This window comes from Syzygium oleosum, unplaced genomic scaffold (assembly GCF_021117445.2).
Source record: "Syzygium oleosum isolate NSW1041296 unplaced genomic scaffold, Sole_v2.1 Sole_v2.15, whole genome shotgun sequence".
Classification (NCBI taxonomy): Eukaryota; Viridiplantae; Streptophyta; class Magnoliopsida; order Myrtales; family Myrtaceae; genus Syzygium; species Syzygium oleosum.
Window position 1 is genome coordinate 4,346,451 of NW_026607499.1, and position 22,595 is coordinate 4,369,045.

Below are 22,595 nucleotides of genomic sequence, written 5' to 3' on the forward strand. Positions count from 1 at the left end.
CCAATCTTTTCTCGGCTTCAGGATAAGAGCAGAAACTGCCACCCCTCCCAAAAAAAAAAAACAACAAAGAAAAGAAAAAGCTCCCACAAACTTTTGCTGACTCTCAATCCAACTGTCCCACGCCACGTGTCGTCACGAAGCGCAGCCTCACATTTTCATTGGCCAAAAGGGACCACTCGGCCAGCCGCGAGACTCGGGCTGTGACCGGGGACTCCACGAAGGCACCCCATCACCGCCGTCCATCGCACGGCTCTTGATCCCACCGGCCGGTATCCCTAACAAAGCCCCGCGCGCCCCTCCCACTCCCCTTCCCCGCGGACGCAACCCCTCCGCGAATCGCCCGCCGCCACGTGTCGAATCCCTTCCCCCCGCTCGCGTCCGTCCGATCTTCACCGCGCCCGGGGGGGGGGGGGGTCCCGCCCGTTTCAAATTCGATCGCGTCCGCACAATTTTTTTTCTTTTTCCGGCCCCCCCGCGCTGAAAACGAGCATCAGGTGGGGAAAATGGCAAAAAAATAAAATAAAAAATTTCGAAAAAAGAAATTAAAAAGAAAAAGGGGGAAAAAAAAACTCGAAACAGAACAAACTTCACTCATGCGCTCTTCCTATCACACTGACTTTTTTTTTTTTGTATTTTCTCAATTTCAGCTTCGACCTTTCCCATCTCTCTCTCTCTCTCTACCCTCTCTCTCTCCTCCTCGCCGTTGAGTCGCCGAAACCCTAACTCCATCTCGCCGGAGATACTGATCCACCGGTGAGTCCGTCTCTTCCTCTTCTTCTTCGGAGGAGGCTGGTTCGTTTCCTCTCAGCTCGGTTCCTGATTGTTGCGCGGTGGGGGGCTGACGTGTTTCGTTTTGCTCGTGTTCAGATGACCGTACGATTAGCGAGAGTTGAGGATTGAGCGGTGTGGCTTGGATTCGTTCGCCGGATGGAGGGAGGTAGCCTCTCTAGACTTACTTGTTCTGGTACTGTTCATTTCCTACCTTACTTACCCGAAAGGCTAAAGCAGCGAGATTTTTACCTGTTTTTGACTGTGTTTGTTGACAAGTGCTTGAAATTGCCCGGCGCGAGGTCTTCCCGTTCCGTCCGCGGGTTGGCTTTTCGTGTTTGGATTTGATAATTGCCGTGTTTTTTTTCTTTTTCCTCGGACCTTGTCTCTCGGTGCGGTGGTAGCGGCCTGAAATTGTGGTTTCGTCCCACCGTGTCCGTGGAAAGTATTTGGCTTTGCGATTATAAATTAGGTTCTATGTGTCTCTCTCGTGCCGCCGACGACTGAATTTGATCATTGGGCCGAAGTAGGAGTTGTGGGGGCAGTTCGCTTGCTGCTCGAATGAGCTGATATATCTGTCATCTCTGTTTAATTTTTCCGGCGGAGGGGAAATTCTCTTCTCCAGCTTGCGATAGAACGGGGGCTTTTTGCTTGGGCCTCGACAGTGTTTGAGCTGTTTCTTACCCAGTTGGTTGTGCCTCAGCCTAATCATTTGCAGCGGCATAACCTTTCCCGATGTTCGAGATGATTACTATAGGAATGGTACCTGTTGTCATAATGAACAAGAGATGCAGAGTCATTGGTTTGTTGACTCGGATATCTTACTTTTCTTCTCAACTACGTCACTCTTTTCGCTAATCTGCACTTAAATATTAATTGAACAGTCAGAATGGGCATCATGTACTGCATGCTTTAGGTGAATTGGTCACAATCCTCCCGAACATGTCTGTGCTTTTCGAAAGATCTGTTTAGATGTGCTGGGAAATACGGAATTTCTTGAGATAGATGTGCTTTTCTGTGTTTCAATTTGCACTGCCGCTCCATTGTTGATCAACCTCTAAGTCTGTGTATGGCATCTTGTGTTAATCTAATTTCGAACTAGTGTACAGGTGATGGACTTTTTAAGTAGCATATTTCTAGCTTGGCATCTAGTCAGACTAGCTTAAGAGGGCCGAACTAACTCTATTTGGTCTCACGTGCGCAACAACATTTTCCTGTCGGAGTATGCGTACTGGCTAATATTGCCAGCTGGTGAATCTATATGTTTCGTGAATTTTTTCCGAGGGAAAGGGAGAACTCTTTTTTTGTAGCTTGCGATTTGCTGGAAATATCTTCTTGATTATTCGTTTTGTTAGTAAATGGTTATGATGATCTGGAATGTTAGTTGTTGCATGTTTATTCTTCTCATCATTTTCAGCTTACATGTGACGTGACCGCCTTCTCTACCCTTTCTCTTCCCCTCCTTGCTTTTCCTTGTCTAGGTTTATACCCATGGATTATGATGAAAATGATTTTCAGAGCCAGAATCAGCATTTAGCTGGTGAGGGGAATTCAAAATTTTCTCCTGTATTACAGCCATATGCCCTTTCCAAATTTGATTTTGACGACAACCTTCAAGGGCATCTGAGGTTCGACAGTTTGGTTGAAAGTGAGGTTTTTCTTGGAATTGCAAATAACGTAGATAATCATTGGATTGAGGATTTCTCTCGTGGAAATAGTGGTATAGAATTCAGTACATGTGATACAGCACCTTGCTCAATAACCAGGCATAACAATGTGTGGTCTGAAGCAACCTCGTCGGAGTCTGTTGAAATGTTATTAAAATCTGTTGGGCAGGAAGAAACTACACTCAATCAAATTACCATTGAGGCAGCAGATGCCTGTAATCCAGCTACCTCGACAAAAGAAATGGAACCTATTTTGACACATGATGATAGTGTCTTAGAAAACTCAGAGGAAACTGTTAACCCACAGTCGGCTTTAGTACCGGATGAGATTTTACGAAACTTTTCAACTATAAAGGAGGCCATGGTAGATGAGCTATCTCAAGTTGAAGTTGCATCAAGGACTCATAGTGAATCATTTGTTGGTGGAATGTCAGTTGACGTGGATCCAAGTGCTCTGGATGGAAACTCTGGAGCTTTTAAAGCTGAAGGGAGTTTGTTCAATAGTGACAAATCTGATGATAAAATTCAAGGGGAGGTTCATAGTTTGCAGGGTAAACCTTCTAATGATAGTGCTCAAGAAGCTGGTTCTTCTTTGGATGTGCAAGGTGATAATGTAGCTAGAGTCACAGATCACATTGTGATGAGCAGTAACGGAGTGGAAAGCCAAATTGCTCTAAGCCAGGTAAATGTCACTGTTGAGAACGTTGATGGTTTACAGACAGACAGTGATGTGCAAGGGGGGGAGATACTTGCAGTAAGCATGGAGGAAAGAAGAAATAGCGAGATATCAGCTGACAGTGCAGTTGAGATTCCAACCTCCCATCTGGACTGTAATGCCAATTTGAGCTTGAAGGGGCAATATAAGGAGGACGGAAATGCACTCGAAACTGGTGTCAGTACAGGCCAGGAGCCTTCTACTACCAGACCACAGGTTACGGAAGGATGCACTGGTGATGCACCTATTTCTGTTCAAGCTAGTATAAGCGAGGATATTGTTTCTGCTAAAGATGCAGGAACTGTTGAACAGTTGGAAGCTGAAGGCAAAAAGGATGCAGTAATTGTTGAGCCGGCAGTTTCTGGATCAGAGCAGTCAATGGACTCCAACCATCAGGAGATGATAATGCAGACTGATACCATAGACAAGAACGATGATAAATCAGATTGTAATGAACAGCTAGCCAAGGGCTCTGCTGCATCATTGCTGCAGGTGGACGATGACAAAGTTCTTGAGAAAGATAGCGAGGGAATTAATGGTGTTTCCGGTCTTATGGCGGTAAGCTCTTTGCCAAGACAGCATGAGGAAACACAAGCAAGCGATTCGTCTAAAGATGCTGACAGTACAATTGGTCAACAAGATGCGAGCGGTGAAAAGTGCAGCCAGTCTTCTTCTTCAGTTGAAATCAAACAAATAGAGCGAGAGAGTGAACCAGGTGATTTGAATGTTTGCCGTTTAGTCATGGAGTTTATTCTTTGTTTGATTGTCATTATTTCTCTGGTTTTAATCATCAATTGCCACGGGAATTGTAAGATAAATAATTGGTTAAACAGGTCATTTTTCATTGTCTTCAGAGGATAATGACAGAAAAGACGTTCATCATCATAAGGAGACTCAAAAGTCATCTGGACAGGAATTAGAATCCATGGCAATAGATAACTTGGAAGAATGTGAAATTCGAACGCATGCGGTAAGTTTGCCAACCTTGTTGTTAGGTTCATTAATACGTACTGATCTGACTCCACCTTTTGCATCTATAAAGGACGCATCTTCTGGAACTGCTGGACAGCAGTCATCTGAAACAGTTTCTCAGGTCAAGCCTGTCCCAGACACTGGTAGTACAGATATTCTTGATGCATCTCAAGCTACAATGCCTACGGTGGTTAATCATGAAACTGAGAAGGCACCCAAAGCGAGTCTTGATTCTTGTGAGCCCATGGTGAATAAGAGTGATCATATCGAAGCTGTTCCAGAAAAACACGGGGACACGATTACAGAAGAAAAATTTGAGAAGGATCTTAAGGATTCAGGTAATCGGAAACACCTTTATATGGGCCATCCTGCTATATTTTTTCCTTAGCCAATATGTGCTGAACCTTAGCAGAATATTTGTATCTGAAGCTTTAGATACTATGAATCCTAGGGGTGTTAAATCTTTTTTTTCTTCGGTGGCGGTACTACTTTACGTATAACATCACTCTCCAGGTTGGTCATACCTTCCAATTGCCATTCTTGTGATGTAGCGCTGTCTAATCTTCATTCTGAAGAGTGATGACCCGATACCGGTAGACAGCTATAAATATTACAGGAAGCAGGCTACTAATCAGCCTTACACTTTTTAGTTCATAATGAATGAACTCACGCTCCTGGGTTCTAAATTCTTTGTGTTCCCTTTTAAGCATTTCAAAATGTAGAAGATTTTTTTGGCTGGAATATTGAAGATGAGAAAATGAGGAAATGATTGTATATATCTTTTACAAGCTACCTCAGTCATGAAATTTTTGCTAGAAAGTTAAATTCATAAGCATTATTCTTTTTTTCACCTGGACAATTGAACTGTAGGGGACAGGATCACTGGTGAAAATGGTAATCAGGTAAGAATCAGATTGATTTTTATTCCTGGACTAGCATTTGTCACTAGGGTCTAAAATTTTATCGTGGGGAATTTAAAGTAACAATCTAGCTATCTCTTTGGAAGCCTTTGTGCACAGATGATAGCATCTCATTTTAGAGTTTGAGTGTGAAAGGAAGTTTTCCTGGTGAACTAGCACTCGTGCTTTTCTTTTTCCCTATTGTTTTTGGAGAACAACTTAATTGAGGAGTGTGAATAATGGAGTTATAAATCTGCTCTCAGATATAATATGGGAAACCACTGTCATCTTCTTACTTTTGGTGCACTCTCTCTACCTTGCGTATTCTGACTGATGGGTTTCATGTTGCAGAGAATGTTTTAAAAGCGTCAGAAAGCTGTATGAAATCTTCTCCTTTAAGTGAATGTCATGTGAGATCTTGTGCACAGGAAGATGAAATTGATAATGCAGATAGTAGCAAAGCAGAATGCAGCTCCCCAATTGTTATAAGTAGCAGTGAGCTTTCTCAAGATGTAAATATAGAGGAAGCAGATAAGAATTCTTCACATCAGAACCTTCCATCTTCTGATGTCAAGGATTCAAATGTGTTGGTGGATCAAAAAGGGACAGATGCAGCCAAAGATGAAAAGAGCTTTACCTTTGATGTTAGTGCTTTGATGACAACGGAAGGATCCAAGAAATGGCAACAATTTCCTGCTGTAAAAGATTCCAAATTATCTCCCGTATGTTACTTGTTTCTCTTTGTTGTTTAATACTGTTTTATGGCCTCTTGTTGATAATTTTTGCTTAAGTGCTTGAATGTATTCATGTCATATTGTCTCCACAAGATGCTAGATGGATCTTTAATATGCATCTGAAGTAAAAGTATAATAGTCCTTACCACGATTTTTTTCCTTTGAAGATTGTAGAGGGATCTCCTTCAACTCCAGCGTTAGTCCAAGTGGAGAATAAAGTTTTGCAGCCGAATACCACTGGAAGTCCTAGAAAATCAAGGGATACAGTACGAGGACATATGAAAGACACACCTGAGCGTAAAGTAAGGAGAACATCAAGTAAGGCAGCAGGAAAGGAAAGTGCTAAAAAGGGAAGTTCTGCGAAGGGAACACCTGCTTTAAAACAATCAGAAGCAGGGGTGTCAAGCTACCGGTCCTTGAACCCTTCTGGAATTTACCAGGTTGTACAGTCTAATGAGATGCAGCACTTTGGGCAGGTTGATGGCACTAATGCCAAGCCATTTGGTGTCAGTCCGGCAGTTTCTAGTCTGCCCGATTTGAACACTTCAGCTTTCGCAAATGTGGTCTTCCAGCAGCCCTTCACGGACCTGCAACAAGTGCAATTGCGGGCACAGATCTTTGTTTACGGGTCTTTGATGTGAGCATTGCTTGTTGCGGTTTTTCTTTTTACCTAAGTTATATCTATCCACTTCGTATTCTGAGTCTACCATCACTCATTTAAACCCGATTCCCACCTGTGAAATTGTGGTTGAAGTTCCGTGGCTCTTTTTTCATGAGAATGGTTGAATACTGTTTATTTGTTAATCCCATTTTATTGCTGCAGTTCGAAAGTTGCACCTGAGGAGGCGCACATGTTGTCTGCATTTGGGGGATTCGGTGAGTGTGGTTAGAATTTAGTTTCCCTTTGCTCACAGGTACAATTTACTGCTATTTCACGAGATTTTCTCTCTCAGATGGTGGTCGGAGCATGTGGGAGAATGCATGGCGTAAATGTAGAGAAAGGATACTTGGTCAAACAGTTCATCCGGCAAGCGTCGAGACCCCTTCACAATCTCGTTTAGGTATTATTTTGTAATTTAAGATGCTTTATACTCTTAATTTAGGTGCATGAGCTATGCTCTGATGTTATGATCTTGATGCAGCTTCTGATCAGTCAACTAAACAGAATATCGTTTCAAACAAAGTTACTCCTTCACCTGTTGGCAGAGGCAGTAGCAAGAGTACACCTTCTCCTGCCACAAACCCTGTGCTACCTCTTTCTTCTCCTCTTTGGAATATATCCACCCCTTCATTTGAGGCCCTGCAGTCTTTGCCTAAAGGAGCTGTTAGGGATTATCAGCATGCTTTTTCACCAGTACATCTCAATCAAACTCCACCTCTGGGGAATTATTTTGGACATAGCACCAGCTGGATGTCACAGACCCCATTCCGTGCGCCCTGGTCCGCTTCTCCTCAAACTTCTGTACTTGACCCGAGTGTTCGGTTCCCCTCGTTGCCTATGACCGAAGCCATTAAAATAGTACCTGCAAAAGAGTCTCCAGTCTCTCTCTCTTCGGCAATGAAGAATGTTGCTCCCGGTCCAGTCATGCAGGATGCAGTTCAGGCTAGTGTTCTCCCTGGGAGTTCTGTTGCATCTCTTGACGCCAAAAAGGTGGCAGTATCTCCTGGTCAGCCTTCTACCGACCCGAAACCCAGGAAGAGAAAAAAGGCATCAACTTCTGGAGATCTCGGCCAGATCACCTCCCACTCCCAATCTCTAGTGGAAATGGGTTCTGTTGCTACTCTGACCAGCCATCAGTCTGCACCTGTCCCTGCAGCAAATGTTACTGGCTTTTTGTCTGAGACCTCCATGGGAAAACATAACGTGTCTGTACCTTCACCAATCCCACTTGGTAATTCTAAACCAGGAGAGCAGGATAAAAAGAGTGTATTACCTGAGGAATCCATTATTAAAGTCAAAGAGGCCAGACGGCAAGCAGAGGATGCTGCTGCATTCGCTGCTGCAGCTATTGGTCACAGTCAAGAAATGTGGAATCAGTTGAATAAGCAGAAGGATTCTGGTCTTGTAGCAGCTGCAGATGTCACACTAGCTTCTGCAGCTTTTGCAATAGCAGCTGCTGCTTCTGTTGCAAAGGCGGCAGCTGCAGCTGCTAGCGTTGCATCAAATGCAGCTTTGCAGGCGAAACTTATGGCTGAGGAAGCATTAAATCCTAGCAGTAATAATCAGATTTCAAATGATGGATTTTCTCTCTCTGCTCTTGGAGTAACAAAAAGTTCTAGTTCAATGATTGTTGCCGCAAAGGAGGCTGCCAGGAGAAGGATTGAAGCTGCTTCGGCTGCTTCATTACGAGCTGAAAATCTAGATGCCATAGTAAAAGCTGCTGAGCTGGCTGCGGAAGCTATATCACAAGCTGGAAAAGTTGTTACAATGGGGGATTCTTTACCAATATCTGAACTAATAGAAGCTGGACCAGATGGTTTTTGGAAATTGCCTCAGATTTCTTCTAATCATGGGGCAGAACTGCATGATGGAAACAGGGAGCAGTTGAACAACAATAATGCTTACAGTAAACCAGATGCTTCTGGCAAACAACTGGCAGGACCTGTCCAAGATAAAGGAGCAAGTGGCATGCAGCATGCTTTACCACCTACTTCAGGAGAAAGTTTGAGGGATAAGTCAGAAAAGCATGGGAGCTTGATGGATGGAGTCTCAAGTTTGGTCAACTCTGATGGAAAGAATTTTAGAGGACTGAAGGGTCGCAAGGCATCTGACTTGGCTGGAACTACCGGAGGAAATCATGTATCTGCTGTTAGTCATGAAGAGATTGACGAGACCTTGAGGACATCAAAGGAAAGTGGCATTGCAGAAGGCTCCCAAGTGGAGGTATGTTGAATTTGTGTTGGAAGGGATTGAGTGTGTTACCCACGTGGAAACAGGCCTCCTACGCAAATCTGCTTTTGTGCATTGAGGATTTTTCTTTTTATAAAAGTACGAGGAGTTGATTGTTGGAAGCAACGTGTTGGCGCAAGCAGAAACTTTTAGGCAGGAAATTGTGTTACTGATTAAAAATAATCATAACTAACAAGACCTGATTGTTTTGATAGCCAGCTTTGCGCCTCAATAAAATTCTTTTCCAAGCCGAAACTCATGTAAATCAATTCACGAGTGATGGAGCCTTGTTAATTTAAAAGGAAATTGAGTGACTCTAATATGAAAACCTCCCCTCTTCTGAATCTATATTCCCTTTCAAATTCTGTCCCGTGATATTAAAAAGGTTAACTTTTCAGCTATGATTTCTCTTTTTGGGAAAAGACAGATTAATCTTTAAAACTCTTCCTGTCTTAATTGTTTTGTTTCCTGCTTTAAGCAGTATGGGAGTTTGAAAACAAGTTAGGTGTACAAAAGTTTGTTTCTTCTGCCAATTAGTATAAATGACCCTCCAATTTTTTGTTGTCTCTCTAATTGACTGTTGGTTATGGTAAAGCATTGTTAGGCTGATAGGACACAAATTTAGAACATTCCTAGGAAGGTGTTTTGCTCTTAGACATCAGCTCAAGGGTTTTCTTGATCAACTATCATTTCACCTGTAGGTTTTTAAAGATGGGGATGGGTACAAAGCTGCATGGTTCTCGGCCAATGTATTGAGCTTGAAGGATGGGAAGGTCTATATATGTTACTCTGAGATTCCATCAAATGAAGGTATTCTAGTACGCCTTTTAAAAAAATTATGATTGTGGATAACTCTGACTTTTTGTTTTTTTGAGTTTAAAGTGCATGGTGAATGATGATCATATGGACATGTCGCTACATCTTGCTTTGAAATGTTAAATTTACTTATAGAAGTATTTTGATCTTTTGACAGTGATTATGTTGTGTAAAAGTCTTGCTTGACCCATTAGGTCCATGGCTTCCTAAATGTCCTAGGCTTGCTTTGTTTGTTATGACTTTCATATACGCTAATATAAAAGAGATGAATTCTGTTGGTATGATATCAGTTAACATAGTCATCTTATGCCTGAAGGTTGGTCTATCAGTAGGCATTGGGAACAGCTTTATGCCTATTTGGATTTCTTTTCATGTTTGAGCAAGCTTCCTTGGAATTAGTATGACCGATTTGAGCTCTATTCACATAGTTATTGGAGCTTTTTTGGTAATAACTGCTATAGGTGATTTACCTGAAGAGCTTACTTAAGGATATGTAAATGTTGATTTCAATTCTTCAATGTTTTTAATTCTTCAGTTTTGCCAACGTTCAGGTACTGGGAAGCTTAAGGAATGGGTGGAGCTCGGAAGTGAAGGAGATAAGGCGCCCATAGTACGCATTGCTCATCCTATGACCGCCTTGAAATCTGAAGGAACCAGAAAGAGACGCAGAGCAGCCACGGGTGATTTTACTTGTTCTGTTGGAGATAAAGTTGATGCCTGGATCCGAGACAGGTTTGCAGTTTCTTTTGGATGTTGAATGTTTACCTCGTGATGCTCTTACAATGATACATCCTTTATGCTCATTTTTCTAAATGCCAGTATTTTGAATTTTCTTCTTTTATAGTGTTTCCTTTAATGCTTAATTATAATTTATTTTTCCTCCTTATGGTTGGTACTAAGCCACATTGATAATTAGTTGCATATATGCTTCCTGATAAAGGCCAAGGAAGTATGATTGTCATTTCTCATTAGAAATAGTTTTTAATGGTCCCCTTTCATCTCCATTTGACATGAATTGTCACTATAGCACTTCAACTTTCTTTCATCTTTTTCCCCAGCTGGTGGGAGGGAGATGTCACTGAGAAAAGCAACAGAGATGGAACTTCAGTAACAGTCCATTTTCCAGGCATGGTTTTCAAGTTCTCTTTGTCACTGTACCGAGTCACTGTGGCCTCCTGTATGTAACCTTTTTTATTTTGAATGCAGCTCACGGAGAGACTTCTGTCGTTAGAACATGGCAGCTTCGGCCTTCTCTTATTTGGAAGGATGGGGAGTGGATTGAGTGGTCAAGTATGAGAGAGAATGTTCAGACGCATCGAGAGGTGTGCCTTTTGTCCTTTTGTGTGATCAAACTCTTTTTGTGGCATATTTTCAACTCTAATTCAATGTTTCTAAATTTATATGAAATCTGGTTCCAGCTAAAGTTGCCTTTTCTTCTTCCTAAAGTAAATTAATTTAAACCTTGAGCTTCCAGGGGGATATGCCTCAGGAAAAGCGTGCAAGGTTGGGAACTCCTGGACTGGAATCCAAAGGTAAGGACAAGGTAGAGGAGAGTGTTCAAGTTGTGGAACCGGGGAACCCTCAAGTGGTTGAATCTTTGGATCTAACAGCCAAAGAAAAAACTTTTAATATCGGCAAGAAGAATACAATTGAAAGTAGGATCGACAGATTAAAACCTGCAAGGACTGGTTCACGAAAGGAAGGTTCAAGAGTGGTAATTGGTGTTCCAAAACCAGGAAAAAAGAGGAAGTTCATGGAAGTAAGCAAACATTATGTGGGCAACCAGAAGACTGATGAGTTGAACGACTCGGTCAAACTTGCAAACTATTTGATGCCTCAGCGAAGTGGACCTCGTGGATGGAAAATCTTTTCTAAAGATGATACGAAGGAGAAACGAATAGTTGAATCTAAGCCCAAGATTCTTAGGTCTGGAAGATCACAAAATGTTTCAAGTAGAACAATCCCGCAGAAGAATAATTTGACAACTGCTGGTTCTTCCTATGGCACACTTCCTGGAATTAAGAGCAAGGATTCATCTGACCATGAGGAAAATGCATCGGAAAAGCACAACTCAACGGAACATGGATCATTTTCTAATAGTGAGGGGTTGACAGAAGGTCCAATCTCTTCTCTAGTTCCTTCGTCGGATGCTAGTTCTCTGAAAAGGACTTTCACAACCAGTGCAAAGGTTGAAAGGGCTAATAGAGGAAAAGTTCCTGGTGGCAAATTGGCTACACGTGAGGACAAATCTTTCAATAATAATGCCACAAATGCAACCTCTGAATCTGTTGAGCCTCGAAGATCTAATCGTCGAATTCAGCCCACTTCAAGAGTAATTGCTCTGTCTTTGCTCTGTTCTTATTGGCATTGTGGTCCTTTTATCAACGCTTTTTTGTTTGTGACTTTTCATTTGACTAGATGAGTTTCCGCGGTCATATTTTACTAATACTTGCTGGGAAGGAACAGGTCATATGTTACTAATAGTTGCAGGGAAGGAACACATGAATACCTTTACTTTGATGTGTATATATGCATTCATGCATTCTGCTGCTAATAAGTGTGCCTTTAGATTATCTGGAAAAAAAAAAGTATGCCTTTAGCAATGCTGATAACCTTTTCAGGGCTGGGAGTTCATGAAAAGGCTTAGCAAGAAGTGATGCAGGGGCATCCCGTATTGCTGAATAGAGCGCCTACTCTGCATAGATTAGGCATACGGGCATTTCAACTCATTTTGGTGGAAGGACGTGTAACCGCTGCTCGAGCAAAAGCTGCTAATCTTAGCAGGACTTTCGGAATCGAATAGGCAGCTAGACTTTGCCTGCTTGACGGCTTTCCGGCTTAGACTGATTTAGTGAAGTATGCCAGTAGAAAGGTTTTTTTTATCTTCGAAACCCATTAGAATTAAAGAGGGCTGTGTACGAGAAATCAAATACGTCAACCCAAGAGGCATCTTCCTCTCCAGGACTTCGAAAGGGTACTTTTGGAACACCAATAGGCATAAAATGAAAGAACAAAGAATTAGGTACTATATTTCACTTTGATGTGGAAGCGTAACGATGTGTTTATTTTCTTAACAATATTGGTACCTCGGGTAGGATAGATTGCGCATGTTGCTTCAGAATATGATTTAGTCTGCTAATATTCAGAATGATTGCCCCGAAAGGGAAGTTTTTGAAATTTGTCTTATCTTTTCTCATTTATATATTTTCCTTTGCAGTTATTGGAAGGCCTTCAGAGTTCCATGATAATTACCAAGATGCCTTCTACTTCACATGACAGAGGCCACAGAAGTCAAAGTAAGGGCACCGGTAAAAGGTGAAAATTTCGCACGCAGCGTTTGGCTCTATTCTCTTATTATATATGAATGGTTCAATTGACCGCTTGATTGTGACAGGGAATGACCATGGTTAAGGAAGGCTCTAGGATGGCAAGATTTAATCGGGTTCTCTCTATACAATACAGCACATGCTCTGTGTATATTTATTGTGGGTAGAAAGCTAGGGAACGACAATTGCTCTTTGAAGTTAGTTTGAGATCTAGTGCCTTAGTGGAAAGCTAGTACTTAGCAGATGTTACGTGAATGCTAGTCGCTGTGAAATTTCCGACTTCATGCTTACTATTATTAGCTTTTTTTGGTTATGAATAGGTTGTTTTGATTCTCCGGGTAGTATTGTTGGTAACTGTAGTACGAATTCATAAAATGGTGATGACATTTCCCTTTTTTTTTTTTTGCAATTTCTCTTGTATCTACAAATAACATTGGACAAAGCCAGAAGTTGGTGGTTCTTCGATTGCCTCGGCTTGCCACTTGACTTCTTCAAACATGAGCCATTCTGTTTCTGTTTAGATGCATGATTGCTGATATGGCGCGATCATGTATAGCTCTTACCCGAATGGCTCAACCTCGTAAGATTCGTGAAACCTTATGTGTATATATTTTGTTGAGTAGACGAGGACGTTGTTCTTGTGGAAGAAGAAATCATTCAAGATTCACAAGGTCCTAGCATATCCAAGTAACTATGCAGAGTAAAAATGCCGAGACCTTTCTCAGCTATCATCAATGAGCTGATGCTGTTGAAATGTATCAGTACAAGTTGCAGTTAATATATTCTATGCAATTTCGTGTTCAATATGCTTATCAAGGACGACGATTGTATAGGGTGAAATGCTATGCTTTTGTTGATAGGATAATGCGTTAAAATGGGATCATTGTCGAAAGGGTGTATACATTATGCCTTGGTTTTCGAAGTTGCGCTTCATACCACAAGATGATTTTGTAAATTCTAGTTAGTGGAAGTTTATAAGTACTTTAGTATATTAGGTCGAACTTATGTGTAGATACAAATATATAAAGACGTATGTACCTGAAGATAATAACAGAGGTTTTCGCGTGAATACCATGAAGATCATGCATGACTGGAGTCTCTACCCATGGTACGGGTCTCTGCGTTTACCAGTTCCTGAAGAAGTAAATGATTGTTTCCGTTTCATCATATGCGCGCAAGGCAAGTCAAAGATCAAGGGATTGTCGTGAGTTACAAGTTGAACGCCCGACGTGATGCTCACTTGAAAGCGTTTTCCCCTAAGGAAATGAAAACAGGACATGTATGCATATCGGAACCACCAAATTTGGTCAACCAACGTAGTAAGCCTCAACTAAACCTGACCAATCAAATGATCCTAAATCACCACACACGACCACTTCTCCCGGGCTTTGAACGCACAAAACACGTCCAAATCTCAAGGCTCAGATGACAACAATTCAAAGTCTTCCATGGATGCAAAAAATTCTCAAAGAGCAGATCAGAGACTCGAGTGGTTGACCCACCACCAACACCCTCAGAGCCGGATATCTTTCTAAAGACTCTCTGAATCAATTTCTTGTGCTTCTTTCTCATCTACCAAAGCGTCACCCTAGATTCATCACATCATAATAAACAAAAGATTCTTCATTCATGCAATCCCAAGCCCTTCAAGTCCCAAACAAAAGCTAAGAGCAACAAGACAACACCACGTATCCAAGATCCAAAAACCATGCATCGATCGTTCAATCACGTCGCCTCCCTCGCTTTCTTTTTCCTTCTACTCTCTCACCCCGGCTATGCCGCCAGAATCCTCTCGGACCCCGTGCCCGAATTAATCGCTGATGACGCCGAGAACGCCACGTGGCAAGGCTTCGCCAAGTTCTTAGACGTTGGCCAGGGTGCCGAAGTCCCCGGCATGTCGGAGCTCAAGAAGTACTTCAACCTCTTCGGCTACCTCTCGGTCCCAGATTCCAACTTCACCGATGTCTTCGATGGCGAGCTCCAATCCGCGCTGATCGCGTACCAGAAGAGGCTCGGGCTGCCGGTCACGGGGAAGCTCGACTCCAATACAGTGTCTGCGATCACGACGCCGAGGTGTGGCATCAGTGATGCCGCTGCCTCCCATGCGCTCCGCGCCACCCGCCACTACGCGTACTTCTACGGCAAGCCGAGGTGGGCCGGCGGAGCGCCCGCGAACCTGACCTACGCGTTCTCACCGAGCAACATGATAGGCTACCTCAGCATGGGCGAGGTGAGGGGGGCTTTCAGGAGGGCCTTCGCGAGGTGGGCTGCAGTGATCCCCGTGAGCTTCGAGGAGGTCGAGGACTACGGGGCGGCCGACGTCCGGATCGGCTTCTACCGGGGCAACCACGGCGACGGCGAGCCCTTCGATGGGGTGCTGGGGGTGCTGGCCCACGCCTTCTCCCCGGAGAACGGGCGGTTCCACCTCGACGCGGCCGAGACGTGGGCGGTGGACTTCGACAGGGACAGGTCCAGGGTGGCGGTCGATCTGGAATCGGTGGCCACGCACGAGATCGGGCACGTGCTCGGGCTGGCTCACTCCTCGGTGAAGGAGGCCGTGATGTACCCGAGCCTGAGCCCGAGGACGAGGAAGGTGGACCTCAGGATCGACGACGTGCAGGGCGTGCAGGCCCTGTACGGGTCAAACCCGAACTTCAAGCTGAGCTCCTTCTTGGAATCCGAGAAGTCACCCTCCGACCGCTCCTCCATTGGCTTGGGGACGATGAGGTTGTCCAAGTGGAGCACTACTTCTTTGCCACTTTCGGTGCTCGTCTTGTTCTTGTGCTGAAGATAATCTGTGGCCACTTAGCTTAGCTTAGCTTTGCTTTGCTTTCTCTTTGGGGGAATCTCATTATTCGTTTTGACATTACGGGGTATAGAAAAAAACTAGGAGGAATTTCACACATATGTGGAGGTGAGAGAATGCTTTGGGCCTCCCTAATTTGTTCTCCCATTATTATTAATGAATACACCATTTTTTTTTAGCCCCGGATTCTATGATTTGTAACGTTTAGTCTTAAGTATTCATCATACGTTTAGACCCGTTAAACTTTATATTCAACTTAACTCCTCTCGTGAATATAGTGACCTCTTCTCCCGAAGAAGAGTTCGACAGAATGTGCCCCTTGTGCTCGGGTTGCGTGCGAATACGGTCTCGGTCCCTTGATTGGGGCCGAAGCGGGACGCGACCATCGATCATCCTTATTCAAATGTCTCTAACAAAATTAACCAAATCTGTCATTCTATTGCAAAACGATATCACGGTCATTGATTGGGACTGCATCTGGCGAATTGATGATGCTAGATGCATAAACTTGTTCCTCGTGTGTATGTGTATATATTTGATCTCATATTTTCAACCATCATTAGCTTAATTGATGAAGTCATTATCAACAAATAGATAGATAAGAATAATGCCAATGCAAAAGATTGCACAATTTTGCCATGCCAAACAATTAACCATTTACGAGCTTTTTAGATAGCCTTTCAAAGTCATGAAACCCCCCTTGAGAAATCGTGCGAATAAAAAACGTAGGCACATCAGTTTTCCCTATGTGAGCGCACAAATTCGACGAATTAGCCTTGCTTTTCCGTATACCCCTAAGCGACCTCAATGCAAGGTATATTATTAATACCATCATTATGTACTCCGACCATAACAAAAATAAAATAAAATAAAGGGAGGACACGAATGGTCCATGAATTTGGGTTCAATATATAATGTCGTTCTTGATTTTTAAATTGGTTCAATGTAGTTCCTACATTATTTTTAAATGCTCAATTTAATCTTTAGATCATATGAAAATATTTAATATCATCATTCTATTGATTCCCCGAGTTAAAGGAATCTAGGCTTTTAATTTACGAAGTTTGAATCATAAGCAACCCAAAAAAAGTTACACATGGATTATCTAAGTAAAACATTCATTTATAATTAGGATATAATTATTCACATCGTCAAATAACGATAGATATATTAACATTGGATATATTAATGTACATTATCAAATAATGTCATATTTATCATAAGAGCAAATAGAAGGATCACGTTAAACATTTACCGATAGTTAAACCTGTCAAATGGGTGGATTGGGTCAGGTAAAAAATGGTTTGACCCAAATAGATCCATTTAACTTGTTTTGACGCATTTTCATGTAATGAAAATCTAATGACCCATACCTTATCTTGACCCGTATTGTTAAAATACTTTCATATTTAACTCAATTTATGAAAACTTATACCCAAACTGAGATGATAGTGCGGAATAAGTGAGCGCGAGATTGAGTGAGTGCGAGAGAGATGAGTTGAGTTTAAATAAGTTGTAGACCCATTTACAATATATTTAACACTCATATTATGCTTATACCAATTTATGACTTATTTAGTTAATATAACTAATCTATTTATTGATATATGGATTAAGAAATGGGTTCATGATCCATTTTGACAGATCCACCAATAGATCATGAATCACATTGAACAAAATAACCGTCCAAGGGCGACATTGCACGTTAGTCAAAATTTAAGAACCGTTTGTACCAATTTTCCCAAGAAGAAAAAAACCACTTTAATCGTAACAAAACCCAAACATCCGGCTATCCGACCCGGCCCGGCTCCAGCCCGTTTCGGTTCCCATCTGCTCCACCCGAATCTGCCAAAACCCTAAACCCCTCCCGCCGCGACGAAGAAGAGTCCTCCGCCATTTCCCACCGATTTCGACCCCGCGAAGCCGTAGATTCCCTCAGCGAAGCTCGACGTCAATGGCGTCCGCTTGCAGCAGAGCGATGCGGAGAGCCTCGACGTCCCTCGGACCGGCCCTCAGGTCGAGCGTCCGTACGTCTCCGCAGCTCGGATCCGCCGCCTCCTCCCGATCTCCTCTCCCGGCCCGGTCGACTTCTTCTCCGCTCCGCCGTTTCTTCTCTTCCAGGTCCCCCCCCCCCCTCTCTCTCTCTCTCTAGAAATTTCGTTTCGTGGAATCATCGCGTGTCCTGCTTCGTTACGCGTTCCTCGCGGGGCGCAATTCGTTCTGATTGGGTGTCTTTTGATCGCTGTTCGATTTGCTGTTTGTTGTGGGAATTCTTTAGGTCGCCGGCGGAGCTCGCGTGCGTGCAGTCGCTGTTGCCGCTGCACAGCGCGGTGTCGGCGGCCCGGTTGACGTCGTGCCTGAGCACGACGTCGAGGAGTTGCCGGGCACTCTCACAGGGTATTCTTTGCTGCACCTCTCCAGGGCTCTAATATGAATTTTGTGTTTTTTTCGTGTGAGTGGCCATTTTTTTTCCTTTGGCTTTTCCTACTATTTGTTCTGAATGTTTGATGCTTTTTATGTTCTCGAGTGGTGGTTGTTCGTCAGGTTATATACCTTAGTCTCTGATGATACTAGTCATGCCTTCTCTAACTAGGAAATTTTCCTTAATAGCATTTGGGTAATGAAGACTAGATAATATCGAGTAGAATTCGTATCACGGTAGCCAACTGTGGAGATTGGGATCGTTAGGATTCGGCTAAATCGTGATTTTGCCTGACCAATCCGTTCTCGTGAGATGAAGCAATTAGAGTAGCGTGCTAGTAACGACCTCTCTCGGTGGCGTTCAGTCTTCATTTGCTTGAGAGACAAATGATTAAGCCGTTCTTGCTTTCTTGGAATTTTGATGAACTCTTCGAGAGTAGATTAATTTATTTCTCAGGCAGATGCGCATTAAATAATGGATAGGATACTTATAGCATCTAATTGGAATATTTGGTCCCTGCAGGCACATGATGTTCTGAATGGTTGAACTTGAAAGAAATGGTACTTCAGAACTTGCCCATTTCGATCCTTTTGTTGTTTTACACAATAGTGCTTGTAGGATTTTGACTGCACCTGCTGTTATAGTTGGGGTGAAGGACAATGGAATTTGCTTCATCCACTTCTTTGTTCCTACTATTGTTATGTATGCTTTGACTGAAAGAATTCATTCTCAAATAGAATTTAGGCAATTAATGTGCATCACGACCCCCTTCATGAAAGAGTTTTGGAGTCTTTATCCAGTTCTTTCTTCCTACTATGGTTATGTATTCTTTGACTAAAAGAATTCATTCTCAAATAGATTTTAGGAAATTATCGTGTATCACGACCCTCTTCATGGAGGAGTTTTGGAGTCTTTTCAAAAGGATATGCGAATATTTATGCAGTTGAAGGATTTGATGAAGGATTGGTTGAACCAAAGCCCAAATCTAACTTGGGGGGTTTTGTGTTTTTGGTTTTTTTTTTTTTTTTGGGTGGGGAAGGGGGGGCGCAAGATCATAGATGTATACATTGGTAAGCTAAATGTGGGATAGTGAAAAAATTACATTGGTAATTCAGATTGATGATGATTTAATTACAGGGACAAAGAACACACAATGAGAATGAGCAAAGCACCAACTGATCACTGTAGGTGGAGTCTCTCATGTAGTGGCCTAGCATTTAGAGTGGCTATGTAATGATTTGCGGATTTAGTTTTGGCACTTTCATACATTGAGTTCTTAGTATTCTAGTTCCTGTGACAAAAAGTTCTCCTTTTCCCAGATGGAATTGATGGTACGTAAAGGCATGCTGTTTCAAGAGGTGGACCCACATTTGTTTATTCTTCGCTATTTTGAGAATGATGATCCTCGGAATATTAGATTTTCCTCTTGTTAGTTTACAGATATTTGATGAAAATTCTGTACCCATTTGGCAATGCTTTTAACATGGGATATTAGAGGACTCTGTAGCCATTTGGCAATGTTTTCAACATTGGGATATTAATGATAAGATGCTTATAATTTTACGATTGTTACTTTTGAGCAAACTTGGATAACATGCTCAACCTTAGGACCCTTGGGATTATCTGATATTAATTACTATTCTAATGTTTTTCTTTAACGTTTGATTTAAGTGTGCCTAGTTCCTGCAACGGGCTCTGATACCTGTCTTTATTTTTCTTTCTTTAGTGCTCGGTCTATCAGTTCCAAGGTGACCTCTACTTGAAGAAGAGACTTGTGATTGGAAAGTGAGTTTTTGTTGTAATCCAGGGAATTCTCTTTAGAAATACCGATTGCTTCCTATGAGATATTTTTTGAAATCTCGCTGATTTTGTTCCCCTCACTGACAGAAAGTGAAAAGCCTCGAATAAGTAATTAGAGATGGTATTTGTTTCTCTACTGATGTTTATATTTCGATGTCATCATGCTATTGAATTTCCTTCAAGTACAGATGAAGAAAGATGCGATTTCCTCTTCTACGATTTTCTGATACAGTTGCTATAGTTTCATGGGGTTTTCAGTATGTGGAAGTAGAAATTGCAATATTAGAGGGACCGTGCAGTTTTGAAATCACTCCCAAGCATGTCAGATGAGATTCAGTACTTAGCTATCGTTTTATAGCACAAACGAGAATGATGTGATGGTGCTGAGAGGATCTTTATTGCACTTTTGTGAGTTTGCTCGATTTACATGTCCACTCTTAGCTTATGCTTTTAGAGCTCTGCTTATGTGACCTGCAGGGTAACTGGGCGGGCAACAAATGCAGCATTATGACAACTTAATAGCCTAGCCGAAAATAGAAAGACAACTTAATATTTTGGATCACTTTGCTGCCATAAACCATTCGACTATATGCGAGATTTGCAGTGCTACGGCTAATAATTAACCGGTGGTGCTGTGCACTGTGAGAAAGCTTGTCGAATTTGCTAGTTAGTTTTGTTCCTTATTGTGATCGCCGCCTTTCCTATTTCTATCTATTAGCGGATCTCTATTCCAAGCCTGCTATCATAGTGGGATGATTGGTGTCAAAGCTCCAGCCCTTTTGGCTTTTGGAATGATAGGGGCCCTTTTGATGTGTTCTGTTTTCTTGCTCTTCCTGTTTCTTGAGGGCGGTGCTTCTTTGATTTCTCTTCGATTTGATGTTGTCCGTTGATAAATGGGCACTCGATTCTCTCTGGGTCCCGCTCAGTGACCGATCAATCTTCAACCTAGAATTGGCATCCGAAATCGATCTAAACGACCCTTCGCCGTCAAGTCTTTTGAAAGTTGGAGAAATTCATTGTCATTCCACAGTATGATGGTAGAAAAATGACCAACGAATCGAAAGTGAGTAATGAAGACAAGCCGCAGACTCTGAAGGAGCGTTGGTGGGTACGTCCAGATTCTTTCGTGGGAATTCGATATGGAACAAAAAGGACGGGGAATCGAAAATTAGGTAGTTGGTCTCCTTTTGATTTCGACTCGTCCACGAAATATCCTTTTCCACCGAGCAAGATATTAAAGACGATCGGCATCTTCCTGTGGCTTTTCTTTTTTCTCTGACTCGTTCTTTTTGGATCTGACTCTTCTTTTTCTCCCGTTGTGCTTCCTTCATGTGGTCCCAATTGGTTCATGTGCCGATGAAACGTGATCGACAATAGGTCTCAATGATCTTGACCCTCCTCTCTTATCGACCTTTCCTCGAGTCGTCGGTGATCGTCTGTGATCCGTAGCACCTCGCTTTAGCGGCGAAGCCGCTCAGATGTTGTCCGAGGACAATCTTAAAGCTCTGTGTTTTTTTTAACTAGACGGCGATCGAATACCCCAAAGCTTTGAAAGCATGAATTTTTCATCACGAAAGAATGGGAATATGAGAATTGGAGAATGCGTTATGATACTCATTCACGACCGAAACGGATCTTAATGCTTGAAAATTAGATGAGATGGCTTTTACATTAGGATTATATTGCCTTGAATGCTTATGGAAACATCACTTGTGAAGGTAATCGAAACCATCACTTGCAACATCCTCTCTCGTCACTGCGTTTCAGGGATGTCAAAGATCCTCTTTATCCTTGTAGATATCAGCTTCGCCATCGTCCCGACACGACTGAACCATGCATACACAAAAACTTATGTATGGCGGATAGAATAATTATGGGAGAAGTATAAAAAAAGTCATAAACCTTTGGCATTGTTGCCAATTTAGTCCTAAACCTTTTTTTTGTGTCAATTCATTCCTAAATCTTTTGCATTTGTGCCAATTTAGTCCTAAACATTTTTTTGGTGTTTATTCAGTCCTAAACCTTTTGTCTTTGTGCCAATTCAGTCCTTCCGGCCAATTTTAGCCGGATTTTGCTGACGTGGACGCCGGCTAGCTGGCAGCCGGTCACCGGCGCTGACGTGAACAACTTTTAATAATATTTTAATATTTTTTCTTTTTTAAATAATATTTTAAAAATATTAAATATTATTAAAAGTTGTTCACGTCAGCGCCGATGACCGACTGCCGGCTGGCCGGCATCCACGTTAGCAAAATCCGACCAAAATTGGCCGGAAAGACTGAATTGGCACAAAGACAAAATGTTTAGGACTAAATTGGCACCAATACAAAAGGTTCAGGACTGAATTGGCATTAAAAAAAAGGTTTAAGACTAAATTGACACTAATACAAAAGGTTTAGGACTGAATTGACACAAAAAAAAGGTTCAGGACTAAATTGGCACTAATACAAAAAATTTAGGACTTTTTTAACACTTTTCCCGAATAATTATAATAATGTTTTGTTTGTTTCTATATTTAGGAGGTAGCAGCAATCGGTGGATGGCACGGCGGGAACCGACAACCGGAACACCTGGCAGCAGCACAATCTGGCAGCGTAAGAACCTTTTCGCCCGACTCGGTAACTCGACACGTGTCGAGCACCAAATTGAATTGGATAGGGAACTGGGTGAGAATTATGAAAGAGGGGGTGTGCTGCTTCTTGTTGTAAGTATACGTGTGTTTGTATGTGCAAAATAAAGTAAAGTTATTCGACAAACCTGAAATGAGTGATTCGAATTTG

General features: G+C 42.3%; 3 protein-coding genes across 11 annotated transcripts; all 3 read left to right on the forward strand.

Moving 5' to 3' along the window:
• Nucleotides 1-595: 595 nt before the first annotated feature.
• On the forward strand, nt 596-13,192 carry LOC115687827 (uncharacterized). 3 transcript variants are annotated; one of them, XM_030613508.2, is made up of 17 exons: nt 596-753; nt 868-964; nt 2,250-3,865; nt 3,984-4,120; nt 4,193-4,460; nt 5,373-5,743; nt 5,923-6,392; nt 6,579-6,631; nt 6,709-6,816; nt 6,898-8,639; nt 9,347-9,455; nt 10,013-10,193; nt 10,520-10,587; nt 10,668-10,783; nt 10,936-11,793; nt 12,679-12,776; nt 12,856-13,192. In XM_030613508.2, the coding sequence occupies exons 3-17, from the start codon at nt 2,260-2,262 to the stop codon at nt 12,860-12,862; spliced, it is 6,192 nt and encodes a 2,063-aa protein (XP_030469368.2). In that variant the 5' UTR covers nt 596-753; nt 868-964; nt 2,250-2,259; the 3' UTR covers nt 12,863-13,192. The 3 variants fall into 3 exon arrangements, with proteins under 3 accessions (XP_030469368.2, XP_056174465.1, XP_030469367.2); XM_056318490.1 differs by having other exon boundaries at nt 12,679-12,757; XM_030613507.2 differs by having other exon boundaries at nt 868-937.
• Nucleotides 13,193-14,056: 864 nt separating this feature from the next.
• On the forward strand, nt 14,057-15,770 carry LOC115687825 (metalloendoproteinase 1-MMP-like). Its single transcript, XM_030613506.2, has one exon. It carries the CDS (start codon nt 14,496-14,498, stop codon nt 15,573-15,575), a length of 1,080 nt encoding a protein of 359 aa, XP_030469366.2. The 5' UTR covers nt 14,057-14,495; the 3' UTR covers nt 15,576-15,770.
• A 1,670-nt stretch (nt 15,771-17,440) lies between these two features.
• On the forward strand, nt 17,441-20,031 carry LOC115687856 (protein NONRESPONDING TO OXYLIPINS 2, mitochondrial). Of its 7 annotated transcripts, XR_004006507.2 has the most exons (5): nt 17,442-17,714; nt 17,872-17,990; nt 18,538-18,575; nt 19,335-19,373; nt 19,742-20,031. XR_004006507.2 is itself a non-coding variant. In XM_030613551.2 (4 exons), exons 1-3 carry the CDS (start codon nt 17,548-17,550, stop codon nt 19,352-19,354), a joined length of 306 nt encoding a protein of 101 aa, XP_030469411.2. In that variant the 5' UTR covers nt 17,441-17,547; the 3' UTR covers nt 19,355-19,373; nt 19,742-20,031. The 7 variants fall into 7 exon arrangements, 6 of the variants coding, with proteins under 6 accessions (XP_030469411.2, XP_030469410.2, XP_030469408.2 ...); XM_030613551.2 differs by lacking the exon at nt 18,538-18,575 and having other exon boundaries at nt 17,441-17,714; XM_030613553.2 differs by lacking the exon at nt 19,335-19,373.
• Nucleotides 20,032-22,595: the final 2,564 nt, after the last annotated feature.

Bases quoted from the DNA above. Each gene is read 5' to 3' on its own strand.
- LOC115687825 (XM_030613506.2), top strand. From the start codon at position 14,496: ATGCATCGATCGTTCAATCACGTCGCCTCCCTCGCTTTCTTTTTCCTT.
- LOC115687827 (XM_030613508.2), top strand. From the start codon at position 2,260: ATGGATTATGATGAAAATGATTTTCAGAGCCAGAATCAGCATTTAGCT. The intron at 4,461-5,372 runs GTAATCGGAAAC...TTCATGTTGCAG, and splicing joins GAAGGATCTTAAGGATTCAG to AGAATGTTTTAAAAGCGTCA. The intron at 6,632-6,708 runs GTGAGTGTGGTT...TTTCTCTCTCAG, and splicing joins GTCTGCATTTGGGGGATTCG to ATGGTGGTCGGAGCATGTGG.
- LOC115687856 (XM_030613548.2), top strand. From the start codon at position 17,548: ATGGCGTCCGCTTGCAGCAGAGCGATGCGGAGAGCCTCGACGTCCCTC. The intron at 17,715-17,871 runs GTCCCCCCCCCC...GGAATTCTTTAG, and splicing joins CGCCGTTTCTTCTCTTCCAG to GTCGCCGGCGGAGCTCGCGT.